General features: G+C 49.1%; 1 protein-coding gene across 1 annotated transcript in view; it reads right to left on the reverse strand.

Moving 5' to 3' along the window:
• Positions 1 to 5,695: 5,695 nt before the first annotated feature.
• Positions 5,696 to 25,826, reverse strand: part of ASXL3 (ASXL transcriptional regulator 3) — a gene marked incomplete at its 3' end in the record, with an annotated part of 169,922 nt that continues 149,791 nt past the window's right edge. Inside the window, exons 9-12 of the mRNA XM_081097332.1 lie at positions 21,715 to 21,811; positions 19,177 to 19,282; positions 12,098 to 14,057; positions 5,696 to 9,391 (exon numbers count right to left, since the gene is read on the reverse strand). Coding sequence (XP_080953458.1) covers positions 5,696 to 9,391; positions 12,098 to 14,057; positions 19,177 to 19,282; positions 21,715 to 21,811 — 5,859 coding nt within the window. The remainder of the gene's footprint in view (positions 9,392 to 12,097; positions 14,058 to 19,176; positions 19,283 to 21,714; positions 21,812 to 25,826) is intronic.

The following is a 25,826-nucleotide window of genomic DNA, read 5'->3' on the forward strand; positions in this document are numbered from 1 at the left end:
ATCCTAGTCATAATATCTAAGATAAAAATATTAATGAGCAATGTAAAAAGAATTTTTAAAAGTTAACTCATTTTGAAAGTTAAAATTAAACAGGGAAGTAACTTTCCTTGAACTGAGTGTCCTTTAGTATAAAGAATAAGCAAGCTCTTTACAAAAACAGAAAGACCCTAATATATTTTCAAATGATAAGCACAGTAGATACCATTCATCTCAAAGAGGTTTCAGTTTGGTTTTGACTGTTGTAACAATATTCATAATCGTATGTTCACAACTCACCACACCAAGGAGAAGGTAGATAATTTAACAGCACATGGTTGGGCTTCCCTGTATATTTTTTCTTAAGTAAAATTTTAAATGTACTTATCAGTGCATTTTATGCATACACACTATCTCACTTCAGAAAAGAATTAAACATGACAACCACTTAATGTTGAATTTCTTTATTTTCGCCAGAACAGTTGAATATTGAAACCCAACTTGTTACTTTGAGAAAGGGAAGAATCAAGAAACATGAAAAGACAAACATTTTGTTTAACTTATGGTATTGTGAGCAGTCACTTTTGTAGGCAACACTTTTTTTCTTTGTAGAAAAGAAGAAATAAAAAACAAACAGCACCATTAAAGAATGCGTGATCCCTGAATTCCAAACAAAACGCCGTCTAAAAGTTGTTTAAATGCTTGTTGCACTCAGTCAGATTCCGTCGGGTATCCAAGCAAGCACACCAGTTTCCAATCGCAGCCGCCTCGCTGAACCCACCGCGCCCCCTGCTGAGGACTCCCCACTCCTTTGCAGAGCTTTCCCACGGGAGGGGTATATTCTTTGGTAGAGGACCGAGGAGGGCGTTCCCTCGCTGGATGCTGATATAAAACGTCTATGTATGTCGAGGGCCTGAGCCCCAATCTGTTTGTCATACATGCTGTGTTGGGGCGATTTCACATTTTCCCGTTACACTGTAAGAGTAATATCACCTTTAAAAAAAAAAGGCATTAAATGGCTAATGTCAAACAGATGTAAACATTCAGAATACTGACCAAAGAGGGGAAAAAAAAATACACACAAACACATATATATAAAAAGAAGAAACTGCAGTGAAAAATATGAATCGGATTAGCTTTCCATGAAGCAGGGGAAGAAATACAGCAGTACAAAGAAATGATGGCAGCCGAGTAGAGCACTTTCTTTGAAACATTCATGAATAGTACAATACAACCAGGTTTTCCTACCGCCTAAATTCTGTGACTATCAAATATAGTACAAAGCGAAAGAGTATGTGCTATAAAAAAAAGCAGCTCCTTTAAATAACGTAAAAATGCGTCTTGTTTGCTCTACAGTGACAGAGCGTGAGGACTGAAGACAACATGGGTCTTCTATTCAGTGACATTCTGGCTCCGCAGGCCCCTGGCAGTCTGGTGAGCTCCTCTGCCCGGACTCACATGGACAGTGGCTCTGGGCTCTGCGTGTTCCGTGGGCTCCTGCCCACCGGGCAGCCAGCACGGTGCTTGGCCTTGACCCCAGAGACCACGCAACCCTGACCTGGCTGCAGCTTCCGTCAGTGGGATTTGACCAGACCGAGGAGGAACCCAGGCCAGGGGAACGCCCCGCTTTTGAAATTCTGAGTGTCTGTCAAGGAAGCCGGTGCAAGATGGGTGCTTGCCCCTGACTGCCTTGGGAAGCCGTGCACCCAGCTTGCTTGTGTCTGTGTTTATTCTGGAAGAGTAAGACTACCCAAGGTCTGGAAGTCAACTAAACCTTCTACAGCTCGTCCTAGAAGCACGCATCTCCACAAAGTCTTTATAGCAACCAGGCTCAACCTCATAGGCTTTTCAAGTTTTCTTTCTCACACTCGACCTTAGCAGGGAAGTCTGGTCACCGTGGTGCTTGGTTCACCACCAGCATCCCTGCTCTTCTCACTTGGGGGGGAAGGACATGCTTTTCATTTTGAAAATGAATTTGCATCCGAACGTTCTTATGAACATGCCCACTGACGACCTGAACGTCTTTGTACACCTCAGGCAAATGCATATCAAGTAGGAGGGGGGTGGGGAGTGGCGCGTCCCTCCTTCCCCTGCTCCGAAAGTGCTACTTACGGAAATACATCCTTTGTGATAAAAAAAAAAAAAAATTGCATGTCACATGTGCAAGTTCTACTCCTGATGAGGATAGATAGCATAGTGGCCAAGGATCAGGATGATGCACATGCTAAGATTTGCACATTACACCACAATAACCATGTAGGAAGTCACATATTCCATTTGCACGCAGGCAGACACCTGTGGGAGTCAGGAAACGAAGGACCTACTCACCTCACCTAAATAGACTGGCTTTTGTGTATCTAGTCAATGGACCGTCTACTTCTGCATTTGTTTCTTTCTTTCCATTATTTTTTAGCCCAAAGATAGTAATTTTTCAGTCCTAAAAACCATATGTCAACATTAGAACTTTAAACTGGGGCAAAAACCAAACAAACAAACAAACAAACAAACCCCACAACAGCAAGGGCATGGAAAAATAAGCTCTTTGGACCAGGGGATAGAATCCATGCATGGTCAACGACTGATCTCCCAAACCTATTCTACGAAAAATCAAAACATACAGAAGGACACTTTTCTTTATTCCCAGTAAGTGACTTGCAGGCAGGATTCCACCTGGACGGAGCGGACAATGGGCTCAGCACCACATCGGCCTCGATCGTACCTCATCGGCAGAGTGCAAAGGTGTCGTAGGCTGGAGTGTCTTTCAACACCGTGTCAGTTACTGATAGGATAGAAGTGAATCTGCTGGTGTAGACAGTACCTGACACTGGCAGAGCAGCAGCTGAGTGTGGAAGGAGTTGGCATGCACGTGTCTAGATTCGGGGATGCCCCTCTGAGAGCCGGAGGAGATGACAGCATGCTCCTCTGACCCAGGGTACATCAGAGCCCAGCTGGCCACTGGGACGCTGGGACGAGGACACCGCCTTCAGGCCACCCGGAGCGGAGGCAAGGTTCGCGGGTGCTCAGCTGCAGCCCTCCTCCCTGGGAAGAGCTGGTTCAGGGCATTGCTATTTTTCTCGGGTATGAGTTGATCTTGTTACTTTTCATGTGAAAAACAGAAGTGACGGTACTGAAGCACCAAATTGAGGCCACCCGGGCCTTCTTTGCTTGTCTTGATTTGAAAGATAAAATACCTTTCCCTATCAGCAATGTGTTGACGACGACGACAGCTCTGCCACCTAACAAAATTTGGCAACATCACAATAATAAATATGGAAGGGGGGGGGGAGACATATACCATCGTTGATTATTGTGGGGAAAAAAAAATCACAAGTGTGTTTTTTTTCTTCTCCAGAATGCAATTTCTGTTCATTCCAGTTCATTTTTAAGACGTATTTTAAGGGAATGTCAAAAGTTTGCACGGATTAGGATGATCCCACGTGAAAATATCTGTCATTCTCACCGTGGGCAGGCGAAATCCCCACCCCCCATGTTTTGTGTTTTTAAATTCTACAGCCTCAGTCAATCAGCGGGTTAATGGCACTCCACGTTTTGTGCTCTGTAATCGGAAGCGAAATGGCGGGGCTTTTGTTGTCTTCCATCTTCTCACAACATGCATGTGCTTTTGAACTTGCTTTAGGGAACAGAGCTGGAACTAAAGCTGTTCTCCGGCATGAGGGCGGGCCACGCGCGGGGAGGGAGCCCGGGTAAGCGACACTCAGACGCACGGGGCACACACGGGGACACGCAGCGTCCCTGTCCCGAGGCAGCTCCGCTCCGCAGACAGGAAGACTGCGCTGCATTCACCCGAGGGGGAAGAAAGCAAAACAGGCGGTGCCTGCGACGATTTCAAAAACGGTGGCTGTTTCGGGGTGAAGCAGGGTCGGATTGCGAATCACGAGGAAAAAGTTGCTCAGAAAAACGTCGGCCCTTCAGCCTTCTGTGGTCCCTTTGATCGTCAAGGACACTTAAACATGAGGTGGCCAACCTCCGCAGAGCTGGGAGCCGGAGGCACTGTGCCGCCCGCAGGGTCTGCGGTAACTCCCCCCGGCGTTCATATCTAGTCGTTGTAAAGGGGTGAAGAGAATGGACTAATATTGACATGACCCGCCCCTTTGCATGTGTTGGCACGCACAGCATTTTTCTTTGAATTTTAAGGCATGGTTACAATACTTGCTCTTAAAGCCCACACACGAAGCTCTGACATCCTCTGGGCCTAGGGCTCTCTGGAGGCCAACTGATCCCCCAGGATCAGGTGTCAAAGGGCGCGGGCCAGGCGACTGCCATGCAATGTCCGGCCCGAGACACAGTATGGGACAACGTGCGCACCCTGTCCAAGGCCCACGCAGATACCCTGCCCGTCTCTGAGAGGAGGGCGCAGGGAGGAAGGAGGGTCAGGAGATGCCTTTCACTATATCTTTTGTGATGTGAGTAAAGACAAGGAAGCGAACATTGAGATCAGAGTCCCCTTTCCAACTACGGTCTCACCACGGGGAAAGGCGGTGCCGGAAGAGCCAACCTCAAACCCTCAAACCCTCGCCTTAACGGCTCATCTACAGGAAACGCACCGCCCGCCTCACAGCGCGGACCACGTCCTTCTGCACCTGCCTCGGGCTAGTACTGACGGACAATGTCCCTTTCCTCTCTGCACCTGAACGGAAACAAACACCGCAAACGAAAGGAGGGTAGTGACCTGCAAACACGGGCGGAAACTGTCCAAAGCTGGGGAGCCACCTACATACGTGACAGACCTGCCACTGAGCAACTCGGATGGGAGGCCCCCTCGCCTTCCCGAGACACGCAGACAAATAGCCCCGCGGAGAAGCGGTCACCTGGCCCGGAGGAAGGAAATGAGCGCGCCCACAGCTCCGCGCTACTCGACTGGCTGCGGCCGCTGGGCATTTGCACCGTGGAAAAGGGACACTGCACCTCGCACTGCGCTCATCGCACCCCAGGCACGCCACGCACACGCACACCCACCGCACCCCCAGGCACGCCACGCACATGCACACCCGCCGCACCCCCAGGCACGCCACACACACGCACACCGTCGCACCCCCAGGCGCGCCACGCACACGCACACCCGCCGCACCCCCAGGCACGCCACACACACGCACACCCGCCGCACCCCCAGGCACGCCACACACACGCACACCCGTCGCACCCCCAGGCACGCCACGCACACGCACACCCGCCGCACCCCCAGGCACGCCACACACACGCACACCGTCGCACCCCCAGGCGCGCCACGCACACGCACACCCGTCGCACCCCCAGGCACGCCACGCACACGCACACCCGCCGCACCCCCAGGCACGCCACACACACGCACACTTGCCGCACCCCCAGGCACGCCACGCACACGCACACCCGCCACACCCCCAGGCATGCCACATACACGCACACCCGCCGCACCCTCAGGCGCGCCACACACACGCACACCCGCCGCACCCCCAGGCACGCCACACACACGCACACTTGCCGCACCCCCAGGCATGCCACACACAGGCTCTCACTGCACCAACAGGCATGACATGCACTCATGCTCACTGCACCCCCAGGTACGCCACACACACACACATGCACTCACCACACCCCCAGGCATGCCACGCACACACACACATACACATGCACGCTCACCGCGCCACCATGCACACACATGCTCATGGCACCACCAGGCACACCGCACTCGTGCTCACCACGCCACCATGCACACACATGCTCACCGCACCACCAGGCACGCCACGCAGAGCTTGGAGGGCCCTATGCAGTCGTCGTGGCAGAAGGCCCCGCAGCCCTTGCACACGATCATGGCTTTCAGGCGGCAGGAGCACTTGAGCTCCAGCTCCTCGGCGCTGCTGCTGTCGGCGAAGTTCTGCGCGGGCATCGGGGCGCCCTGGCCGGGCAGGCCGGCGGCGGCGGCACCGGGGCCGCTGCCCAACATCCCGATGGACTTCTCGATGGCAGAGGCCGCCCGTTTGAAGCTGGTGCTGCCGAAGTGTATGGCTGGGTAGTTTCCGCAGAGCGGCGGCGGCGGCGCTGGCATCTTCTGCGCAGCTAATGGGGGGAAAGGCTTCTGTGGCTCAGAAAGCAAATAGGGAGAGAAGTCTGCGTTCTTCAGCGCAAACGCTTTCAGCTGTTCTTTCATCTCGTTCTGGTCGTAGGGAACCTGCTTCAGGCCCAGTTCACAGCTGCTGCCTAGGCCTTCCTCGAAGGAGACCGGCTCGGATTTGATATTGCTACAGAGGCCCGCGGCCGGCGGCCAGCCCAGGCGCTTGGGGGTCTCCGCGGCCACGGGGGGCTGTTTCTGCTCGGCTGGGGCGTCCGCATGAGGAACTGGTGGAGGTAGTGGAGGTGGTGGGGGCGGCGGCGGGGGCAGGGCCAAGGGCGGCGGGGGCGGCGGCGGGAGCACCAGTGCTTTGCTGGGCATGGCGTGCGCGGCCCCCCCCACGTCATCGCCCTCTTTAATGGGCACGCTGGGGGACAGCATGTTGGCCAACCTCAGCTGGTGGGGTGCCGGGGCAAGGCCCGCCTCCCCCAGGCCCTTTTGTTCCAGATGCCGATTGAAGGCGAAGGCGCCGCAGCCCGCGGGGGCCTTGGCGGAGGCCGGCAGCAGGGCCGCGGGGGGCACGGGGCCCCTGGCCACCACGGGCATTTGGTAGAACTGCTGCCGGTGCGAGGCGCCCGCCTCGGGATGGGGATGGAAGCCGCCATTCTTGTCGGCGTGGAACAGGCTCTGCTGGAAGCTGCAGGCGGGCAGCAGCCGCTTCTGCTGCTTGACGTCGGGGCCGGGGGCCGCCCTGGCCGGCGGGGCCTGCTTGCCCAGCCACTCCTGCGGGAAGGGCTGCCCGGGGCCCAGCGGGGCCAGGCCGGGGCCCAGGACGCAGGGCAGGGCCTTGACCTCCGGCTCCACCAGCAACCTCCCTGGCTCGCATTTGACGTGAGCGTGCTCCCCCGCCGTCCTGGCCGCTCTCTTTTTGGGGTGGTTCTCCCGCTTTCGCATGTGGAGCGGCGCGAGGGTCCCCGCCAGGTAGCCCTTCCCGTCGGGGTTCGGGGAGCTGGAGGGCATTTCCAGGACGCTCCTCTCCGCGGCGGCTTTCCCCGCTGAGGTAGGTTGAAGGGGCGCCGGGAGCCTGTTGATTTCCAGCTTGGCTCCCAGCCGGGGCTGCGGCAGCACTTTCTCCAGAGGCAGGTTGCCCTGCAGGAGCTGGGTCACCAGTGGGTTGTTCGCCTCCACGGACGACAGACGGCAGCTCGAGCTGCCTGCGTTGGGTGCTCTTTTCAGGGTGTCCGCAGCCAAGGACACCGCCTCGTCCCCGGGGCCCGAGGTGGGGGCCTTCCTGTGCTGCGTCTGCTGCACCCCCGTGGCTGCGTCCGTGGCCGGAGGGGGCCGCTCAGGGCCGGGGAGGTCCCCAGTGTCTGCTCGGAAGCCCCTGTCCGCTCTGTCCACCGTCTGGGGCTCGGGCTTCGGGGGGAGAGGGACCCCCGGCAGGAGGCTCCTGGGGTGGAGCTCCGCCACGTGCGAGTAGCCGGCGCGCTCGGCTTTGACGGCCTTGGCACAGCCCAGCTCTGGACGCTCCTTCTGTCTGCTCGGCCCTGCGTGGCTGCCCGGCGGCCCCGTGCTCCTCACGGCCTCCTCCTTCCAGCTCAGCCGGCCGCCTGCGGTGTACGGGCCGCCGCCGGTTGTGTCGGCTTCGCTTTTGAAAGTGGCCGGGCCACGGGCCTGCTCAGCAAAGCTGTTGCCAGGCGCCGTCGCCTTCTCGGGAAGGACCAGGGGCGCCTCCCGGAGTCCTGGGCAGGGGGCCTGCGGCGGTTTGCAATCTGGCTTGGCTGCAGACCCGGCGATGACACTGGGCCCGGGATCGATGCTTTCGGTGGCGGCCGGCTCTGGCCTGCTGATCACGGACACCTGGGGGCAGGCCACGGGCTGTAGGGCCACCTCTGTCCTCCCCGGCCTGCCCTGGGCATCCGCGCCCGCCTCTGCACTGGCCACGGCCACGGCCAGGGACACGGCAGAGGCCAGGGTGGCACTGTGATCCACGATGACCTTGCAGGGGATCGACCTGTTGATGGCTGCCGGGGCGAAGGCCGCCGGGTGCTGGGCTTTCCCACAGTTCTCTGCCCTGTTCCGAGGCCCTGAAGTTTTGTCCACGCTCTCGGCACTGAACTTGGGGGCACAGTCGTAAGAGCTGATGGTCAACATGCCTCCGGTAAACACGGCGATGGGCGGGCGGGCCACCAGAGGGTCCGTGACGGCTCCCGCGTCCCTGCAGCCGAGGGCCGCTCGCCCCGGGGTCCCCGTGGACACGGCCTGCTCGTCACCTCCCGGCACGGCTCTCTTCTCGGGAGGGAACCTGGTGCTCATTCCCGGTGAGGCAACCAGGACAGAGGTCGTGGCGAGGTGGTTTGGCAAGTTCTTCGCGATGGAGAGGGTTGGCGCAGAGGTGAACTGCCCGGAGACCACGCCGCCCGCACCGCTGCTGGACGTGAGCGCCTGCGTGGCATCCCCGGAGCCCGCGGTGCTGGCGCCCTTGGGGGCGGCGGGGAGGGGCGTGCTCTCGGCGCATTTTGGTACAACGGCTATGCACGGGGCATCCGCGCCCTGGATGGTGGTGAGCACGCTTAGACTGCAGGCAGAAATGGTGGTGTTTGCACTATCGACAGACACGAGGACGGAGGGCTGATCGACGGGACTCACAAAGGGATGCTCTTTCATCGCTCCCGACACAGCCGCGCTGCAGGCTGACACGGGGACCGCACCGGCACTGAACAGCATGGGCACATCGCTCTTTTCCGAAGAGGTAGAGGAAACCGGTTTCTCGGACACATGGGACGCGGGGACACGTTCCTCAGGACCATGCACGGCTACGTCCGTCGCCGCATCTGGGGGTTTGGTGGGTGGGAGAGGCGGCTGGAGGGCAGGGGTGGCCTCCCGGAGGGGCGTGGGCTTGCTGCTGGGTGACCTGCAGTTGGGATTGGCAATGATGACACCGGTTGAACCTTCGGGTTTGGCCTCGGCGGCGGGAGGGACCTCTAAGCTCGGGGGGCCTTCCTTGCAGCCAAGCGGAGGCAGCCGGGGCTCTTTCGCGCTCTGGAAGAGGTGCGCTCGGGCCTGGTGCTTTGCGAAGAGCTTCGCCTTCGTCTGCTCCTTGATGTGCGCCAGGGTTCTGGCCTTGCCACCCTCTCCCGGGCCGCCCATGGCCCCCGAGACGATGCTCGCCGCGGCGGCTACCGCGGCGGCCGCCGCTGCCTCTCGCTGAGCCCTTGCCTGCTGGGCCCGGGCCTTGATATCCGCCAGGGTCCTGGCCCCCGTGTTCCGGCCTCCACCCACGGATGTGCTGGGGGAGGCTCGAGGCTCTGGCTTGGAGACTGGCTGGCTCTTGATGATGAACGGCGGCCCGATCTTGGAAAGCTGGATCTACAAGGAGGGAGAGTGGAAAGATAAGGTTGGTCCGTGGTCACAGAGGAGACGCATGGCACATAACAGTAGCTGCATTTTCTCATAATGTGGCAGGAGCTACCCCTAAATCCCCGATGGGCCTTTAGGGTACAAAGGGACATGACATGCAGCATGGATGTGAGAATTAAACATTTTAATCTCTGCTTTTACGCTGTGAAAACATCAACCTGGTGACTTCATTTGCAATGGAAATGAAGCATCTTCCTAATGCCTCATATAGATGGAAACCAAGTCCAGGCCTGTAAAAACGAGGTTCGCTAAAAGACAGTGAGGTTAGCTAATAGAGGTATTTAGCTTTTAAATGATCTTCCTTGCTGGCATGAAAATCTGGGACCCTAACTCTACTTGAGTTTATCTGTCTTAATTACATACACACACCTCTAGCCAGGGGTCAGGAGATGAATTCTCATCCTAACTTTATTCAGAGGAATGTTGTGATGCTACGCAAATCATGTGTCCTTCAGTGTCTTCAACACCCTCCCCGAGCCAGAGACCCTAGTCGTGTATCCTTGTTTTTATGCATCCTTGTATCACCGCGCCTGCTGCCTTAGACATATGTAATAAGCACCCACAAAAAGTCTGTGAACTCAGATGTAAAGTGCGACTAGTTACTTCCGGTCCAGTTCCTTCAAAGGACTGTTAGAAAGATGGAACTCTGGTTTTCCGCCCCTAAAAGGAAGTATGAGTCAGGCAGTTTCTTTTGATCCTGGTAATCTATAGTTTGCTGAATTTTGTCAATGTCCCAACCCACACTGTTCACCTACTCATGCTAATGAAGAGACACAGTCATGGCCAATCAGGAGGCACAAGACCTAACAACCCACACACCACAGCAATGCCTGCGATTCTCTAGTCGCAAAGAACATCCTTAGATCAGAGACTGGTAGAGCTAGAAGGGACCTAGCTAAGGTCTCATTTTACTCTGGAAAAATCTGGAGGTAATGTAGCTCGCCATGCCATTGGGCCATCTAGCACTGAGCCTCAGGGAGAGCCTTCGGGCTCCCCATTCAGAGCTGTTGACATGCCCTGTGTGTCCTCTTCCCCCATCTATCCCCCTCCCCCCACAGAAAAAGCTTTCATAGAAAACATCTCTCTTCTTAACTGTATATTCACATTATAAACACCTGACACATACTAGTACTGCAGGATCATGTCACTTTGGAATTAGGCTGTGGAAGGCTGGCAGATGGAATTACCTTCCTGAGCTACCTCATTTCTCATTTTCAAACCTGTGATGTCTCTCTTCTGATTCAAACGCTCCAAAGTGAAGGTGAATTCAGAGAGGGGATTCAATGTTTCCTTTTCAAGATTTCCCTTAGTTTAAGAAATTTGGAACATTAAAAAAATTAAGCCTAATTAAGTCTTAAGACCTCAAGATCAAACAAACACCAAGTACACTTGTGGTATCTACCTATTTATCTATCTATGCATAAAGTGTGTATCACTTTGAAAATAAGCTTTTGGCAAAAGAAAAGAATACGTTTAAGAAGATTTCTAATGAAAAGCATGCTAGTGTTTTTCTTTCCATTGCTTCATAAATTAAAACACATAGCAATGTTTTATATTCATCTTTTACATCTCCAGAATCTCATTTACTAGGGACTGCTTTATTAAACAATAACTACAGCCACACTCTTAAAAGCCAACCTGATGGAGATCATGAGTCACATATAAAAAGGTGGCAGAGCACAGCAAATAAAAAGAGATTAAGAAAAGCAAAGCTTGAGTGTGTTTATGATTCTAGACCAATCCTATGTGGAATAATCCATTTTATTGTGGAGCATTATAAATGGACTCAGATAAAAGCATGGCATAAGTTTAATTATAGTGGGTAGAATTTTTTTTTTTTTATTAAACAGACTTTCTTTGAATTATACTTAATTTTCAGATTACCAGGAAGAGCCAATTTATATAAAAGGTTTGTTTTCCAAGAGTTAAAATCTACTGGGATCAAAAGAAAATATTTACATAGAAATGTTTGTCCACAGGCTTTATGTTTTGTGTGAACTTAAATACCTCGTTCACTAGCTCAGAAGGAGAAAAAAAAAGGGTTTGTATGCCTATATATCCACAGCATTTCCCTTCAGGGTTCACAAAGCAATTTCATTGATTTGTTGAAGGAAATTTAATGAGGCTCTTCCAGAAGCCAGGTCCCTCTCTGCTAGGCAATGGTGGTGTTCAATGTTTGTTGGAAAATGAATGAAGGGATAACAAGTACCTTCGTCGCTTTAGTGCATGCCTCGAATCCCTGACTTCTTTCTCTAGTTCTTCTGAACTTTTAAAGGCCAAGGAATTAGCTTTCAAGTTTTCCCAAGTTCATTTGGTGCAATGCTCTGTCCTACACCCTGGAGTCCCCAAAAGACCCTGCATCTCACTGGCCTGTGGTCAAGTCCAGGCCCTGTCCTGCCTCCCCACTTCGTTTCCCTTAAATGCTGAGGTCAAAGTACATACATGCATCTAACTTCTATTAGCTCAACGCACATTCTTAAAAAGGATCCCTTGATATTAGACTGGCGCCCGGAGTGTTCGATTATCAACTGCTACATAAAAACCCAGAGGGAGCATGATCTCATTTATTTCTGGAAAATTCAGTATCTAAGTCGGGAAAGCCTATGCATGGAAGTGCCTTTCCCCCCTTTTCTTCATTCTTATAAAACACCGTACCTTGAGAGGAGGGACTCTGGGTTCCTCTCGTGGAGGCTGCTGCTCCTTCTCAGCGGGGCTGCCAGATGCCGCGTTCCGGGTGGATGGCTCATCTTCGATCCTCGCCCTCTTCTCCTTGCAGATGCCAAAGCTGTGCTGCTCTGCGGTCTTCCTCTTCGCTATCTCGGATTCTCTGCTTTCGTTCCTTCCGCCGTCAGGTGACTTGGAGGGCTCTGACAGCTTGGAAGGATACGGGGTCTCCAACCGGTTCTGCGAGCTTCCTTGCTTATGTGTTTTACTCCTGGAGCCTTCTGGAAATGAAGCCTTCTCCCCCGGGGCGACATACTGCTGGTCCTGTGACTGAGCTGCTGGAAGCTCCGTTCCTTTACTCTCCGTCTCCTCAGAAAAGACAGGCAGTTCCAATGGTGAAGACGCCCCTTTCTTTTCTGTTCTCGGCAGCACATGAGGATTTTTCCCTTTGATGATTTCTGCAGAAGGAAGTTCTGGAATCGGAGCAGGATAGGGCTTCTCTGTGTCACCATGTGACTGACACGGCTGCTGAGTTGGGGGCTTGCCGTGGAGTTCTGTGGACGGAAACGCTTCGGGAGCCATGGGAGCAGGGCCCGGGAGGATGGGCTCCGGAGTGCTGGACAGAGTCTTCTGCTGAGAGAGAAGGCTCTCTCCCAGGGGCTGGGCCGGGGCGGGGCCCTCGTCCTTCTGCGGAGAGAGCGGTTCTTCAGACACAGAAGGGGACTTTCTTTGTTGATGCGCCGCTCTTTCATTCAGGGAGGAGTTGGAAGCTGGAGATGTTTCTGGAGCGAGTGGCAAACTGGATGCGAAAGTGGTCTCGGCCGTGAGAAGCATGGAAGACACTGAAGACGTTTCTGATGTCAGCGGCAAGTCGGACAGGGGTGATGCTTCCGACGTTAAAGGTACATTGGATACGGGGGATGCTTCGGAGGTTAAAGGTAAATTGGACATGAGCGACGCTTCTGATATTTCCGGCGAAGTAGACGCGGGCGATATTTCTGATATCAGAGATGCGTGAAGGTTTTCATCGGAGGGCTTCCTCTGGTTGTATTTGTCTGCATGTTCAGTGCTGGATACCTCAGAACAAAACGTCGTCTCCAGAGAGGCTGGAGTGCATGATTCTTCTGAAGTCGACTGGGTTTCCCCTCCGGGGGATGGCGTGCTGGTACCGGCCCCCTCTGGGCTCTCAGAGGAGAAGGAGGTTTCAGAGATGCAAGCGTTTTCAGAAAGCTGTTCCTCAGGATCGCTCTGTAGCTCCATATCCACAGCGATCCCGCCCTTTGGAAACTGGCCGTCTAAAGGAGATGACCCTGTTTTCATTGTTGGAGTATTGGTCTCTGCGTCAGTTTCTGGCTCCTTATGTTCTGGGTCGTTGAGGTGAGTCACAGAAGAAGTGGAAGGAATGAGAGAGTCACAGACTTCTAGCTGCTCAATAACCACGGACATTTCTTCCTGGGGAGACTCAGATTTCTCTTCCACCTTCAGCTCAACGTGAGGCTCGGCCTCTAAAACATCGTTCATTATAACACAAGATTCCAAGTTTTCTTCAGGAATTGCTATCGGGGGCTCTTCATGAGCACTGCCTGGAATTTCAGACTCCTCCAAAAATTCAGGTATTGCCTTAAGATTTTCATCCTGGCACTCACAGATACTTGTCTCTACCTCTTCTGCAATTTCCTCCTGAATCACAGATTCTTCAGGGATCAAGATATCCTCTGATTCCGACTCTGCCATTACCTCTTTTCCTACATCTACCATTGGGCAGAGCCCAGCACAGAACTCAGGCTCTGCAGAAGTTGGACTTTTCATGATTTTTGGCTTTTGTTCTTCCGAGGGAGCCTGTGAAGAAAGACCTGGAAGACTCGAGCTCCCACATGAAGAACTACTTTCAGCTCCATCACTGTTTGGTCCAGCCGTGAGCTTTGTAGATTCCTCTCTTGACATGCCCAACCTGCACAGAAATTAGGAACATTGTTGTTCAACCACAAAATGCAAAAGGTACAGTTCGATCTCTCACAAATGTAGTATTTAATAAAAGCAAATGCATCAAATGAACTTTATAATCACTAAGTAATATGCTCAATTTATATAAATTAGTTCATAATGACTTGGTTTATCTACTTTATAATCATAACTATTTCTGGTTAAGAAAGATATAGATTTTTGTTCCGTAAGCAAAGAGATATGAACCTTACCAACTGTTTGTAAAAGGAATAAGAAAATTACAGACTACAAAAGATTAGAAAATATGGTCAGAAAAGCAAAAAATGTATAAGATCTAAGATTTTTTAAATCATAAAGTAGAAATCTGTCACTATAGTAGAAAAATAACAGCCTTCAAAGGATGCACCATAACCAAATAATTAAGATCCATGGAAGATGGGTATGTTGTAAAATCTTGACACTGAAATGACTTCCAAAGATTAAGTTCTCTTAAACCAATTAAAGAGTTGTTGTTCAATCACCTTATTTTAGAATCTAAGCATCTAACCTAAGACAACATGGAAATTTCACTAAAGAGTAACAAACATATTTGGGATCATCAGAGTGGATTCTGCTAGGTTACATTTGTGTGAGGCAAGATGAATTCTTTCGTGTAGATCTCTTACTGTAAAAATATTCCATAAAAAAAGAAGATTAGAAATAATCCAGCCTAATGTTCAGATCATAAGGCAAAGTTAATCAGGATTACAATCAAAGATACTGCGAATCACTGTTTCCTGTCATACGGAGCTACCAGATCAGCATCAGGGGCAAGGGAACAGGATGATCTAAGTGCATTGCATTAGAGCACTAGGGGCAATTACAGAGATAAGTGGGAGAGAGAACATCTCCAGAGCAAGAAACACGGCTGAAATACAGCTCTAATAATATCAATGCAGGAAAATACCTCCGAGAAATCTTCAACCTTTTACTTAAATTACATCCTCAAAATGAAAGGGAAAAAAGCTGAATACACTTTGTGGGTGTTTGATCATTGACTTCTTTACTAAAACATTCTGAAAAGAAGAAAGAAGATGCTGCTTTCATAATTAGTCTCTTTTCTTTCAACTTTCCCTAAGATGGGTTCAAACTAAGCTATCATTTATAACTATACTATACTGAGAGGAACAGAATAGCTACATTACAGACAAATTTAAAGCAGAATTATCAGCTAGAAATAAGGTCTTTGGGGGCTAGGTCAAGCAGGGATACCAGGCTAGATACTAAATTAAGTGTAGAACATAGAGAAGCTATCCACTAGCAGCCAAATTTCTGCTAGTTGGTTACTGACAATGTTATTAATACACACACACACACACACACACACACACACACACACACACATATACTAGAGGTCCAGTGCATGAAATTTGTGCACGGGGGGGGGGGGAGGGCGGTGTCCCTCAGCCCAGCCTGCACCCTTCCAATCTGGGACCCCTTGGGGGATGTCTAACTGCCGGTTTAAACTGGCAGTCGAACATCCCTCTCACAATCCGGGACTGCTGGCTCCCAACTGCTCACCTGCCTGCCTGCCCCTGATTGCCCCTAACTGCTTCTGCCTGCCAGCCTGATCACCCCCTAACCATTCCTCTGCCAGCCTGATTGATGCCTAACTGCTTCCCTGCCAGACAGATCACTACCAACTGCCCTCCCCTGCCAGCCTGGTTGCTGCCCCCAACTGCCCTCCCCTGCTGGCCTGGTCACCCCTAACTGCCTTCCCCTGCTGGCCTGATGGCTCACAACTGCCCTCCCCTGCCGGCCATCTTGTGGTGGCCACCTTTTGACCACTCGAAGGTGGCCATCTTTGACCACCTGGGGGAAGCCATCTTTTGTGAGGGCATGGCAGTTAATTAGCATATCCCCTCCTTATTGGCTGTGGGCACCACCATCTTTGCGATGGAATGAGGGCCAATTAGCATATTCTCTCTTTATTAGATAGGATGTATGTATATGATATATAGGGTGTCCCAAAAATGTATACACACTTTGAATAATTACGAATTCCAATGGGTTAAATCTGGAAAGAAAAAAAAAATCAACTGAGTTATCAGAAAAAAAGTGTGTATACACTTACAAATCATATAGAAATCATATAGGCCATATAGAAATCGTATAAATCATATAGAAAACAGCACTGTGTGAAATATGCCCCTATCAACATTTTATTTTCATGGGAAAATAGATTTAAGATGGCATAAGGCATAGAAAGAAGAGGCTTAGAGCACACCACATAACCACACAAAGGAAACCCTGCCCTCAGAAATCTAAACTGCAAATCAGACCAACTCTTACAATTCTGAGTTAGCATACGTGTGGGTCATTTCCAAGTAACTAAAATATACCACAGTACTATATCATCAGCAGAGTAAGCCAATAAGAACCATCATAAAGACCTCAAACAAAGAGAAAAAAACGAAATCAGACAGATTTAACTAGAAGTGAAATTGGATAGCAACATTATGGGAAAAACTCTGAGCAATGAAAAGGCACATGGTGTCAGTCAAGGGAAAGGGTGTGATACTCAGGAAAAATCCCTTACATATTGGGAAAACGTGGGCAATCTAAAAGTAACAAAACTAGAAGGGCAGTCAATGAAATGTCCAGAATATATCTGTCATCCGATATGAAATCAAAGACAGGAAAAAGCAATCAAGAAGTCCAGTACCTTTAAGAGACAGAAACTCTGTGGAAAACTATAGCAAGAAAGCGGTTAAGTGAAAAAGAACTGTTTATATTTGGAGCTCCGGAGTGGAGATGGGAGCCTTCCTTACAGTATTGTAGCTGTCACCCTCTGGGGCAGGGACCTTTAGCCTGATCAACCTATGGGAGTCTGTGAAACCCCCAATGCCATGTAAAAAAATATATGTGGCTCAGCTAATGTAGCTCAGTGCTTCAGCATCAACCCATGAACCAGGAGGTCACGGTTCGATTCCCGGTCAGGGCACATGCCCCGGTTGTGGGCTCCATCCCCAATGGGAGGCTTACAGGAGGCAGCTGATCCATGATTCTCTCTCATCATTGGTGTTTCCACCTCTCTCTCCCTCTCCCTTCCTCTCTGAAATCAATAAAAGTATATTTTTAAAAAAGTATATGTATGAATTTTTCTGAGAAGAACTTGTAGCATTAAGACCCTGAGCAAACGACTTTGCCATGCCTTATAAATCAGGTAAAATTAAGTTTCACTGTCCCTCCATTTTGGACACCGTTTTTAAAATATAAGGATAATCATGATATCCACCTTACAGGATTTGTTGGGAGAATTACGTGAAGTAACATTAGCAAAACTCTTAGAAACATGTCATGGCCAGAGTATGCGCAATGATTATTTGTTGGAGGAAGGAAAGCTACATGGACTCTGGAATGTAGGCCTTCGGAGGGCAGAGCCAGGAAACTCCCAGATGACTGTACCTCTGGCCTCTCGGACGGTGTCTGACACTGAGGAGATGTTGGATAAATGTTGGTTTCATGAAAGAATAGGCCCAACACCAATAATAATTCAGGACTAGTGTGTTGGAGGTAACTGCCTCAGTTATGCTTCTGCCGTCACAGAAAAGCGTGCCCCCAACATTCCCTTTGTCAGACGAGGGTGATGAGGGCGGGCTCCACTCCTGGACATGCCCAATCGGTATGTCTGGGGTGGGTTCTGGAAACCTGTACCTATTTTTCAAAGCTCCAATGAGGATCGGATATGGCCAGGTTTGAGTAACACTGCCAGTGACTATCTAGGAAGGCATCGACCTAGCCTGCCACATTTTCGTTTTTGAAAAAAAGATGGTAATGATCTTTTACTTTTGCTTAAATACGTTTACGTATCCAAGGTCCTAGGAGAGCCCCTGAAAACAAGCCTTCCGACTCCAGAGCACTGCCTTGGGGCAAGTCACCAAAGGGTAAGGAGGCCATATGGCATGGGATTCCTTTCTGTGAAGAACAGCCGCCCCTGTGACATTCCTTCTGAGGCTTTGTCCTCATTTACTGGAGGGGGGGAGGGGGGTGGGGGTGGGGGTGGGGAGAAATGAGGCGGGTTGTGAAATGAGTCCAAAGGTACAGCTTTTGTTACCTATACGACCTCAGTATCTTTTACACAAAATAACTCTCAGGCCCTGACCGGTTTGGCTCAGTGGATAGAGCATCGGCCTGCGGACTCAAGGGTCCCAGGTTCGATTCCGGTCAAGGCCATGTACCTCGGTTGCGGGCGCATCCCCAGTGGGGAGTGTGCAGGAGGCAGCTGATGGATGTTTCTCTCTCATCCATGTTTCTAGCTCTCTGTCCCTCTCTTCCTCTCTGTAAAAAATCAATAAAATATATTTAAAAAAAAATAACTCTCAGGCATTAATCTAAGCATTACTCATGTACATGGGAGTTAAAGCTCAAATTCCTCTACGTAGGAGGGTCTCAAGTTACTGTCAGTGTCAGCTTCTTAATCCCTCCTCCTTCTAGGGATCGGATGGTCTCTGAGATGCCAATTCTGCTCATGTAGAATAAGTACGTCCCTCTAACCGTGAAGCAGTGGAGAAATACTTTCAATTTAGTGCCGTCACTATCACGCTATGTGTGGCCAGTATTATTTTGAAAAGAAACACACACGATAAAAATAATTTAAAACAGGTTGCACCCCAAGAGAAAGATGGGTAGAGTGAAGGGTAACACCTCAAGCTCTCCCTGAAATAAAGACTAAACAGATATATATATGCATGGTCAGTATTTTTGGGAAAATGTGGGGATTAAATATGTCTAAAACTACTTAGGTCTAAAGTATTCATTAATAAAAATAACTTGGATTAATAAAAACGGAGATTTTTACTAAAATCCAGTTAAGAAAGCCAAAATTGATTTCCATGGGATTTCATGCTGTTTTCAGTCCAAAATGAATTTTCATGGACAAGTTATAAACCCTTGAAAATGCATTTTTAATCATTTAAGTGCTGATATGCCACTATAATTTTCCCTGCAGTTTCTTACACTGAGGGGCTATTGCCTTTTATCACAGGTTTATTAAGTTTTACAGCATATGAGTATGCTATGCGAAGCAGAGAATTACATTTTCATTTCCTTCTAAGAGAAATGAGAAAAAATGCTCTAGCACTTACTTTTCTCCATAAAACCTTTCAAAGAATTTTTCTTTCCAAGGTTCTGTTTTCTTTTCCTTCTCAATTTCTTGCCTTATCCGCAATTGCATTTCTGGCGTAAACTCTCCTAGAAAGAAAAGGCTTATATATTGAGTCAAAGAGGCCGCATCTCTTGCCAATTAATAAAGAAAACATGTCATTAATTTGAGTAGACTTTTATGGATGTTGAAGACTAAAAGCTGAGTACCGGTAATATTTCTACAGCTTCTCTTTTTATGAGCATCACTTAAACAGTCATTGAGGCACAGATGAACCTAAAGCATTTAGCAAATGTCCTGCATGCTCAGGGCTGGGAATGAGAGTGGACCACTGTTCTTAATGAAGTCTGTCTGGTGAGAGAGTAGGCATACCTTTAGCTATAATATGATGTCAAGAGCCCTTGATAGGATAAATGGACTAAAAGTATAGAAGGGAAAGCATTTAATTCTGCCTAAATCTATTAGAGAAGGCCACATATTGGAACTGATGCTTTTTTTAAAAAAAAATCTTTATTGTTGGAAGTATTACATATGTCCCCTTTCTTCCCCCATTGACCCCTTCTAGCCTGCCCCTACCCACCCCAGGCCTTCACTCCCTATTGTCTGTGTCCATGGGTTATGCAGATATGCACACAAGTTCTTTGGTTGATCTCTTCACACCCACTCCTGCCTTCCATCTGAGATTCCACAGTCGGTCAGAACTGATTCTTGAGTTAGCTTCTCAAAGATGATCAAGCTTTCATAAAGTAATTAACGCAGAAGGCACAGAGATATGAATATGTATATTTATGTTCTTTTGAAGGGACAATTGTGAATAGAACATAGGATGAAATGAAATAGGAAAGGCAGGCTGCCACCAATTACCCAACGTGTATTCTAACAAGAGCTCTGAATGTTTCCTGTCAGACACAGAGGGAGGTTCTGGTGATGGTCCATGAGGGAGGAATCTGGCCAAAGAAGCAGTTAAAAACAGGGCGAAGACATCGAAGGACTCCACCTAAAAGCCCACTGACTACCACAGAGGAGACGTGGAAAGCGCAGTCAGACAGTAGCTGTGGGACCAGAAGGGGATGCTGACTCACAGCACAATTAACACTTCCTGGAAGATAGACCTGGGGAGATAGAAGAGGACCAGAGATGCTGTCAAGGGTTAAAGTGAGGAGCTGTGAGGAGGGTGGCGATATTAATCTTGAGAAGGCAGAAGGAATCAGAGATATTACAGGGAAGATGGGGAGTTTAGCATTGGCCTGTTGGTTTGAAGGTGCCTCATGTCAGGTAGGGGATCCAGTAGGTGCTGGGAATGGAACACCAAGGAACAAGAAAGAGGAGTGAGAGCCAGGTGTGGGCCATAGCGAGGGGGAGGAGGCTGGGTAGAGGCTATGTGTAAGTTACCAAAGAAAATGTCAGGGAAGAGAATGGTGGAGGCATTAACATTTACCTTCTGATGAGAGAAGAGGGGATCCGGAAAGGAGCCGAGGAACAGCGGTCAGAAAGGCAGCTTTAGGAAGAGATTTTACTTATATTATGAATGCCCACAGGGGATGGTTTTCAGTTGGATGGGATAAAAAGCAAACGAGAAACTGGAGAAGGAACATGAACTGTAAGGACTGAGGAGAGGAGACTGGACGTGGCCATTAGGAAGCTGTCAGCATTTTCTAGGAGAGATTATTTCATTGTGTACAGTGGGGCCACACCCAACCATGACAAAATGAGTGAGTGAGGGAATAAAGTGTGGTAGGTAGCATTGATATTGTTAGTCTTTCAAGAAGCCTGGTGACAAAAGGAAGGATAAGGTAAAGTGGTGGCTTCAAGGGAAGAAAGTATTAAAAGAAGATTCCTTATGGCCCCAGGACATGAATCCTATATAATAAAAGAGTGACATGCAAATCAACCAAACAGCAGAGTGACTGGTCGCTATGATGCACACTGACCATCAGGGGGCAGACGCTCAACGCAAGAGCTGCCCCCTGATGGTCAGTGTGCTCCCACAGGGGGAGTGTCACTCAGCCACAAGCTGGGCTGACGGCTGGCAAGCACAGTGGCCTACCTCCGCTGCAGCACTAAGGATGTCCAACTGTGGCTTAGACCCGCTCCCCGCAGGGAGTGAGCCTAAGCCATCTGTCGGACATCCCCCGAGGGTTCCCGGACTGTGAAAGGGTGCAGGCTGGGCTGAGGGATCACCCTCCCTCCCCTCGAGTGCACGAATGTCATGCACCAGGCCTCTAGTAAAATATAAAATGCATCAAACAAGTAATTAAATTTAACACTTCCCCCCAATATCTTGCTATAGCAACATTTTTATTATGTTCTGGATAACATCATGCTTTCTTCAAAAATGTCTGATATCAAAGATGCCAAGTGTAACGAAGCACTGGTGAAGTCCCTGGGAACAGAATGTGAGTTTTTATTAAATTAAAGTAGACTCCGGGGGGTGAAGAGACTGGGAAGCAGAGAAAGGGGCAAGCTCAGTACAGCGTGTGCACTCAGATACGTCGAGTAGGAGCGGGAAATAGGCATTTACCTTCTGCCAGCCGCTGCTTCCATCCTTGTGCTGCATACGCAAAGAACTCATTATTTAGAGCTGACGTGCTGAGGCGTAAAACTCCATCACTTCCCATCTAGGAAATAAGCCGAAAAAACAAGATTCCATGAAGACTAATTCCAAGGCAAAGTATGCAGGAAAGAAGCAAAAACTAAGGGTGTGTGTGTGTGTGTGTGTGTGTGAGAGAGAGAGAGAGAGAGAGAGAGAGAGAGAGAGAGAGAGAGAGAGAGAGAGAGAGGAGAGAGAGCGCAGGTGGGAGGAAGGGAGGAAAGGAGCTCAAGGAAAGGGACCCTCCCAGTGTGAGAGGCGCACTGTTCACAGCAACTGGTACCAGGACCAAACCCATCTACCCCAAGGAGACCCTACGAGGCATTTCCGTTATGGGTGGTGAGTAAAGTGAATGGGTGCAGTTTAATCAAAACAAGTTTTACGCCCTGGCCCGTTGCGTTAAGTAGTGTGGGCCTGGGGACCGAAGGGTCGCAGGTTCAACTCCCGGTCAAGGGCATGTACCCTGCTTGCAGGTTCTATCCCCAGCCCAGTTGGGGCGTGTGTAGGAGACAACCAATTGATCTCTCTCTCTCTCTCTCTCTCTCTCTCTCTCTCTCTCTCCCTCCCTCTCTCTCTGTCTGAATCTCCCCCCCCCCCCCACTTTCACTCTCTCTAAAAATCAATGGAAAAATATCTTGGGGTGAGGAGTACAGTAAATAAATAATAAAATAAGTTTTCAGTGTTTATTCTAATATGCCTCAGATTGTACCAAATTAAACATCAACATATGTTTCTACCTTTAGATTAGGTTTTTTAAATGAAATTTTCTACAGTGTGTGAAAAATAAAGAAATCCGGTCCGATCCCTTGGATTCCTTTGCTGTCAGCGGTGTAGACAATAAAAAGTTATGAAATATATTAAAACAAGTACACCCACACTATCATACCTATCCCTGCACCCCTCCTTCTACTGTTATCACCTCTTTGGATACACACAAAATCGGATAGACCAGAAAGATTAAAATATGTGCGACTTCACACTACTAGCCTTTTCCTCAAACACACTAACTTTTTTAAAAACACACTTTTTAAAAACTCACATATACAAGAGATTCAGGTAAGTAGCACCAAACTGGATGCTTTTAACTTTCCAACTAGTTACTGCGTCTTCTCTGGGCATGGAGTCTGCTGGCTGACACAGGGGATTGAGGCTGTCTTGTCCCTGGCCGGCTTCGTATGAAGAGTGAAGATAAAACACATAAATAGTCGGCAATGCCAGCATGAGACAGGCGGGAAGAACTTCACGCCAGAGGTGACCCCGGGACAGGGTCTGGGGAGAGGACAGACTGAGACAGAGTAGGTTTGGGGGTACAGCATACAGTAGACGGACTGTCAGAGAGGGTGAGCCGTACTGTGGAGGCCGGGCATCACGGCCAGTCAGTAACTGGACTGTCTGAAGGTGTGAGGATGCTGTATGTAAGCCTGCTACTCCAAGGCCCTGCTCACGGTAGCTCCAATCCTATTTGCACAGATTTCCTCTTCCTCCCATGTGCACACGTCATACATCCTAAACTCCAATTAGCCACTGTTACCCGGAAATACACTCAAAAGGTTTCTTATCCCCACGTTTCTGTTTGTGGTCTTCTCTATACACCCTCTTTGCTCACAGACACATGACCCCTATTTTAAAATTTAACTCAAACAATGCCTTCAGGAATGTGTCAGCTAAACCACCAAGCAGGAGCAGAGGAGAGCACTCAATCGAAAAGTAAATGCTATACTCGCTACTCTAAACTGGATCATGGCCAATCAAATCCAGAAACAGCAACATCGTGGACAAATGTGAGATCTGCTGAAGGCTGCCAATCACATCTATAGCAAGGTACAGATCTGAGATCCTGTGATTCTTCATCTACAAAACATTCATCTAAGTTTCATTCTAAAGTTTTTTCATCTAAGAAACACTACAATATTGAATACCCCTGAACAATTTCAGCACACTTTCATTCATTCATTCGCTGTTTACTTACTCAATTATTTCATCTGTATTTAGCAGACACTAAGCCACTCATGGGAACCCATGTACTGGAGCCTGTATGGGTGCTGGCAATGCAGGGGCAATAAGGATAAAGCCCCCGCTCTTGTATTTTGAATACGTTCTACATACAGCAGATGCTTCTGGTCTCTGTACATCCTCCCAGCCACCAGAGTCCAGCACAGCTGCACTATACGGTTGTATTACCGGCCAGCATCCCACCTCTTGGCCTCACCACAGCCCCAAGACGTGAGTACATAAATGCCCCAGCCTTCCCATCTTCTGATTGGACAATTCTAGGATACTGCTCTCTGGAGCGCAGAATACGCACTGAACCAATGGATGGGGTGAAGGAGTGAAGGGGTGAAGGGGTGAGGGGTGAAGGGGTGAAGGGCTGAGGAGGTTAAAGACACTGGAAGAGTAGTTCAGGCCTGGCTGCCATGGCTCAGTGGTTGAGTGTCAACCTATGAACCAGGAGGTCACAGTTCGGTTCCCGGTCAGGGCACATGCCCGGGTTGCAGGTTCAGTCCCCAGTATGGGGCGTGCAGGAGGCAGCCAATCAATGATTCTCTCTCATCATTGAAGTTTCTATCTCTCTCTTCTTCTCTGAAATCAGTGGCAATATATTTTTTAAAAAGACTATTGCAGGAGACACTACCCACGCTCAGGCCGATGCTGGGAGATGGGGTGAATGAAAAAGGCAGCCGGGCTCGGTCAGAGGTGCGCAGGGGCTGTGATCAAGGATGGCTAGCAAACAGTAAGGATGAGAGAGAAGGTACGCCTCCAGGGAGTCTGACATTTCCTGTGAATATTGACTCCGAATATTTGTCCTTGTGGTTTGGGAATGACAAGTAAAAGCAACTCCACTTGGGAAGACGAAAGAGGAAGAGGTATCCTTGTCGCACGGATTCTAAATAGACTAGAAGGTGGAAGGCACGTTCCCTCAAAAGGTAAAGGAGTTTGTTGCTGGGAAGTGCGTGTGTACAAGGAGGTGGAAAAGGTAGACTTGCTACACCTGGGGTAATGCATGTGCCGTCTACCCCTCTGTGGGCCATGTGAGGCCCAGCGTATCACAGGCACTCAGTAAATGTCTATCGCACCGCCCTTGCTCTCTGTAGTGAAAGATTTAAAACTTAACCCCACCCAGGAGCTGAGAATCAGGGTTTTAGTTTTGTGCCTTCTGCCAGGCCAGGGACATGATTAGCTGTTAATTGAAATTTCCGCATTATTTTAAGACACAAAGAAATACCAGTTCCAGATTTGCTCTGACAGATTCTCAGGATTTGAGCACATGAAAAGGCAAAGGCAGTGTGAAATAAACACATTCGAGAGAATACGGAAGCTAGCCCTGGAGGAAATGTGTGTCCTTTAAAACAGAGAAGTCATATTAACCGCCGGATCCCCAGCCTGTAAGGAGATAGCACAATTAAACACGGGGGCTAAATTAGACTTAGGAAATAAACGCCAATAAAGCTTTTAAAATACACTATTAATTTTATGGCCTTTAAGAAATACTGTCCGAGAGACATAACATTTTAATGAGCTGGAACAATAAACATTTCTGAAAGGGTTATTTATTTATTTATTTATTGCTGAGCTATAAATTCTTGTTTTCCTGAATTACCCTTAATAGAAATGCTCATTCTAAAACTCACCCCCCCACCCCCGCCTCTCTCTCTGCTAATAAAATGTCTCAGCTATTGATCAGTATGCCCCCTTTTCAATTAGGAGGAAATCTCTGATCATACCAATGGCTACAGAGGAGAATAAATATCAGCACAGGGAAACTTATTCAAGTAGAGATCCTTTTACAAAAATTTAAACTGTGGGTGAGTATATCATTTGCCTTTAGTATTGATTATATGAATATACATTTTATGGGATGAATGTCAGTGGAATTTAAGGGTTGAAAAGTGGCTATTTACATATCACCCAATGTTTAAAGTTCAATGAATGTGAATTCTGTATAAGAATATAACTACATTTGCCCTAACCGGTTTGGCTCAGTGGATAGAGCGTCAGCCTGCGGACTGAAAGGTCCCAGGTTCGATTCCGGTCAAGGGCGTGTA

The sequence above is a fragment of the Myotis nattereri genome, assembly GCF_964212035.1.
Source record: "Myotis nattereri genome assembly, chromosome: 8".
NCBI lineage: Eukaryota > Metazoa > Chordata > Mammalia > Chiroptera > Vespertilionidae > Myotis > Myotis nattereri.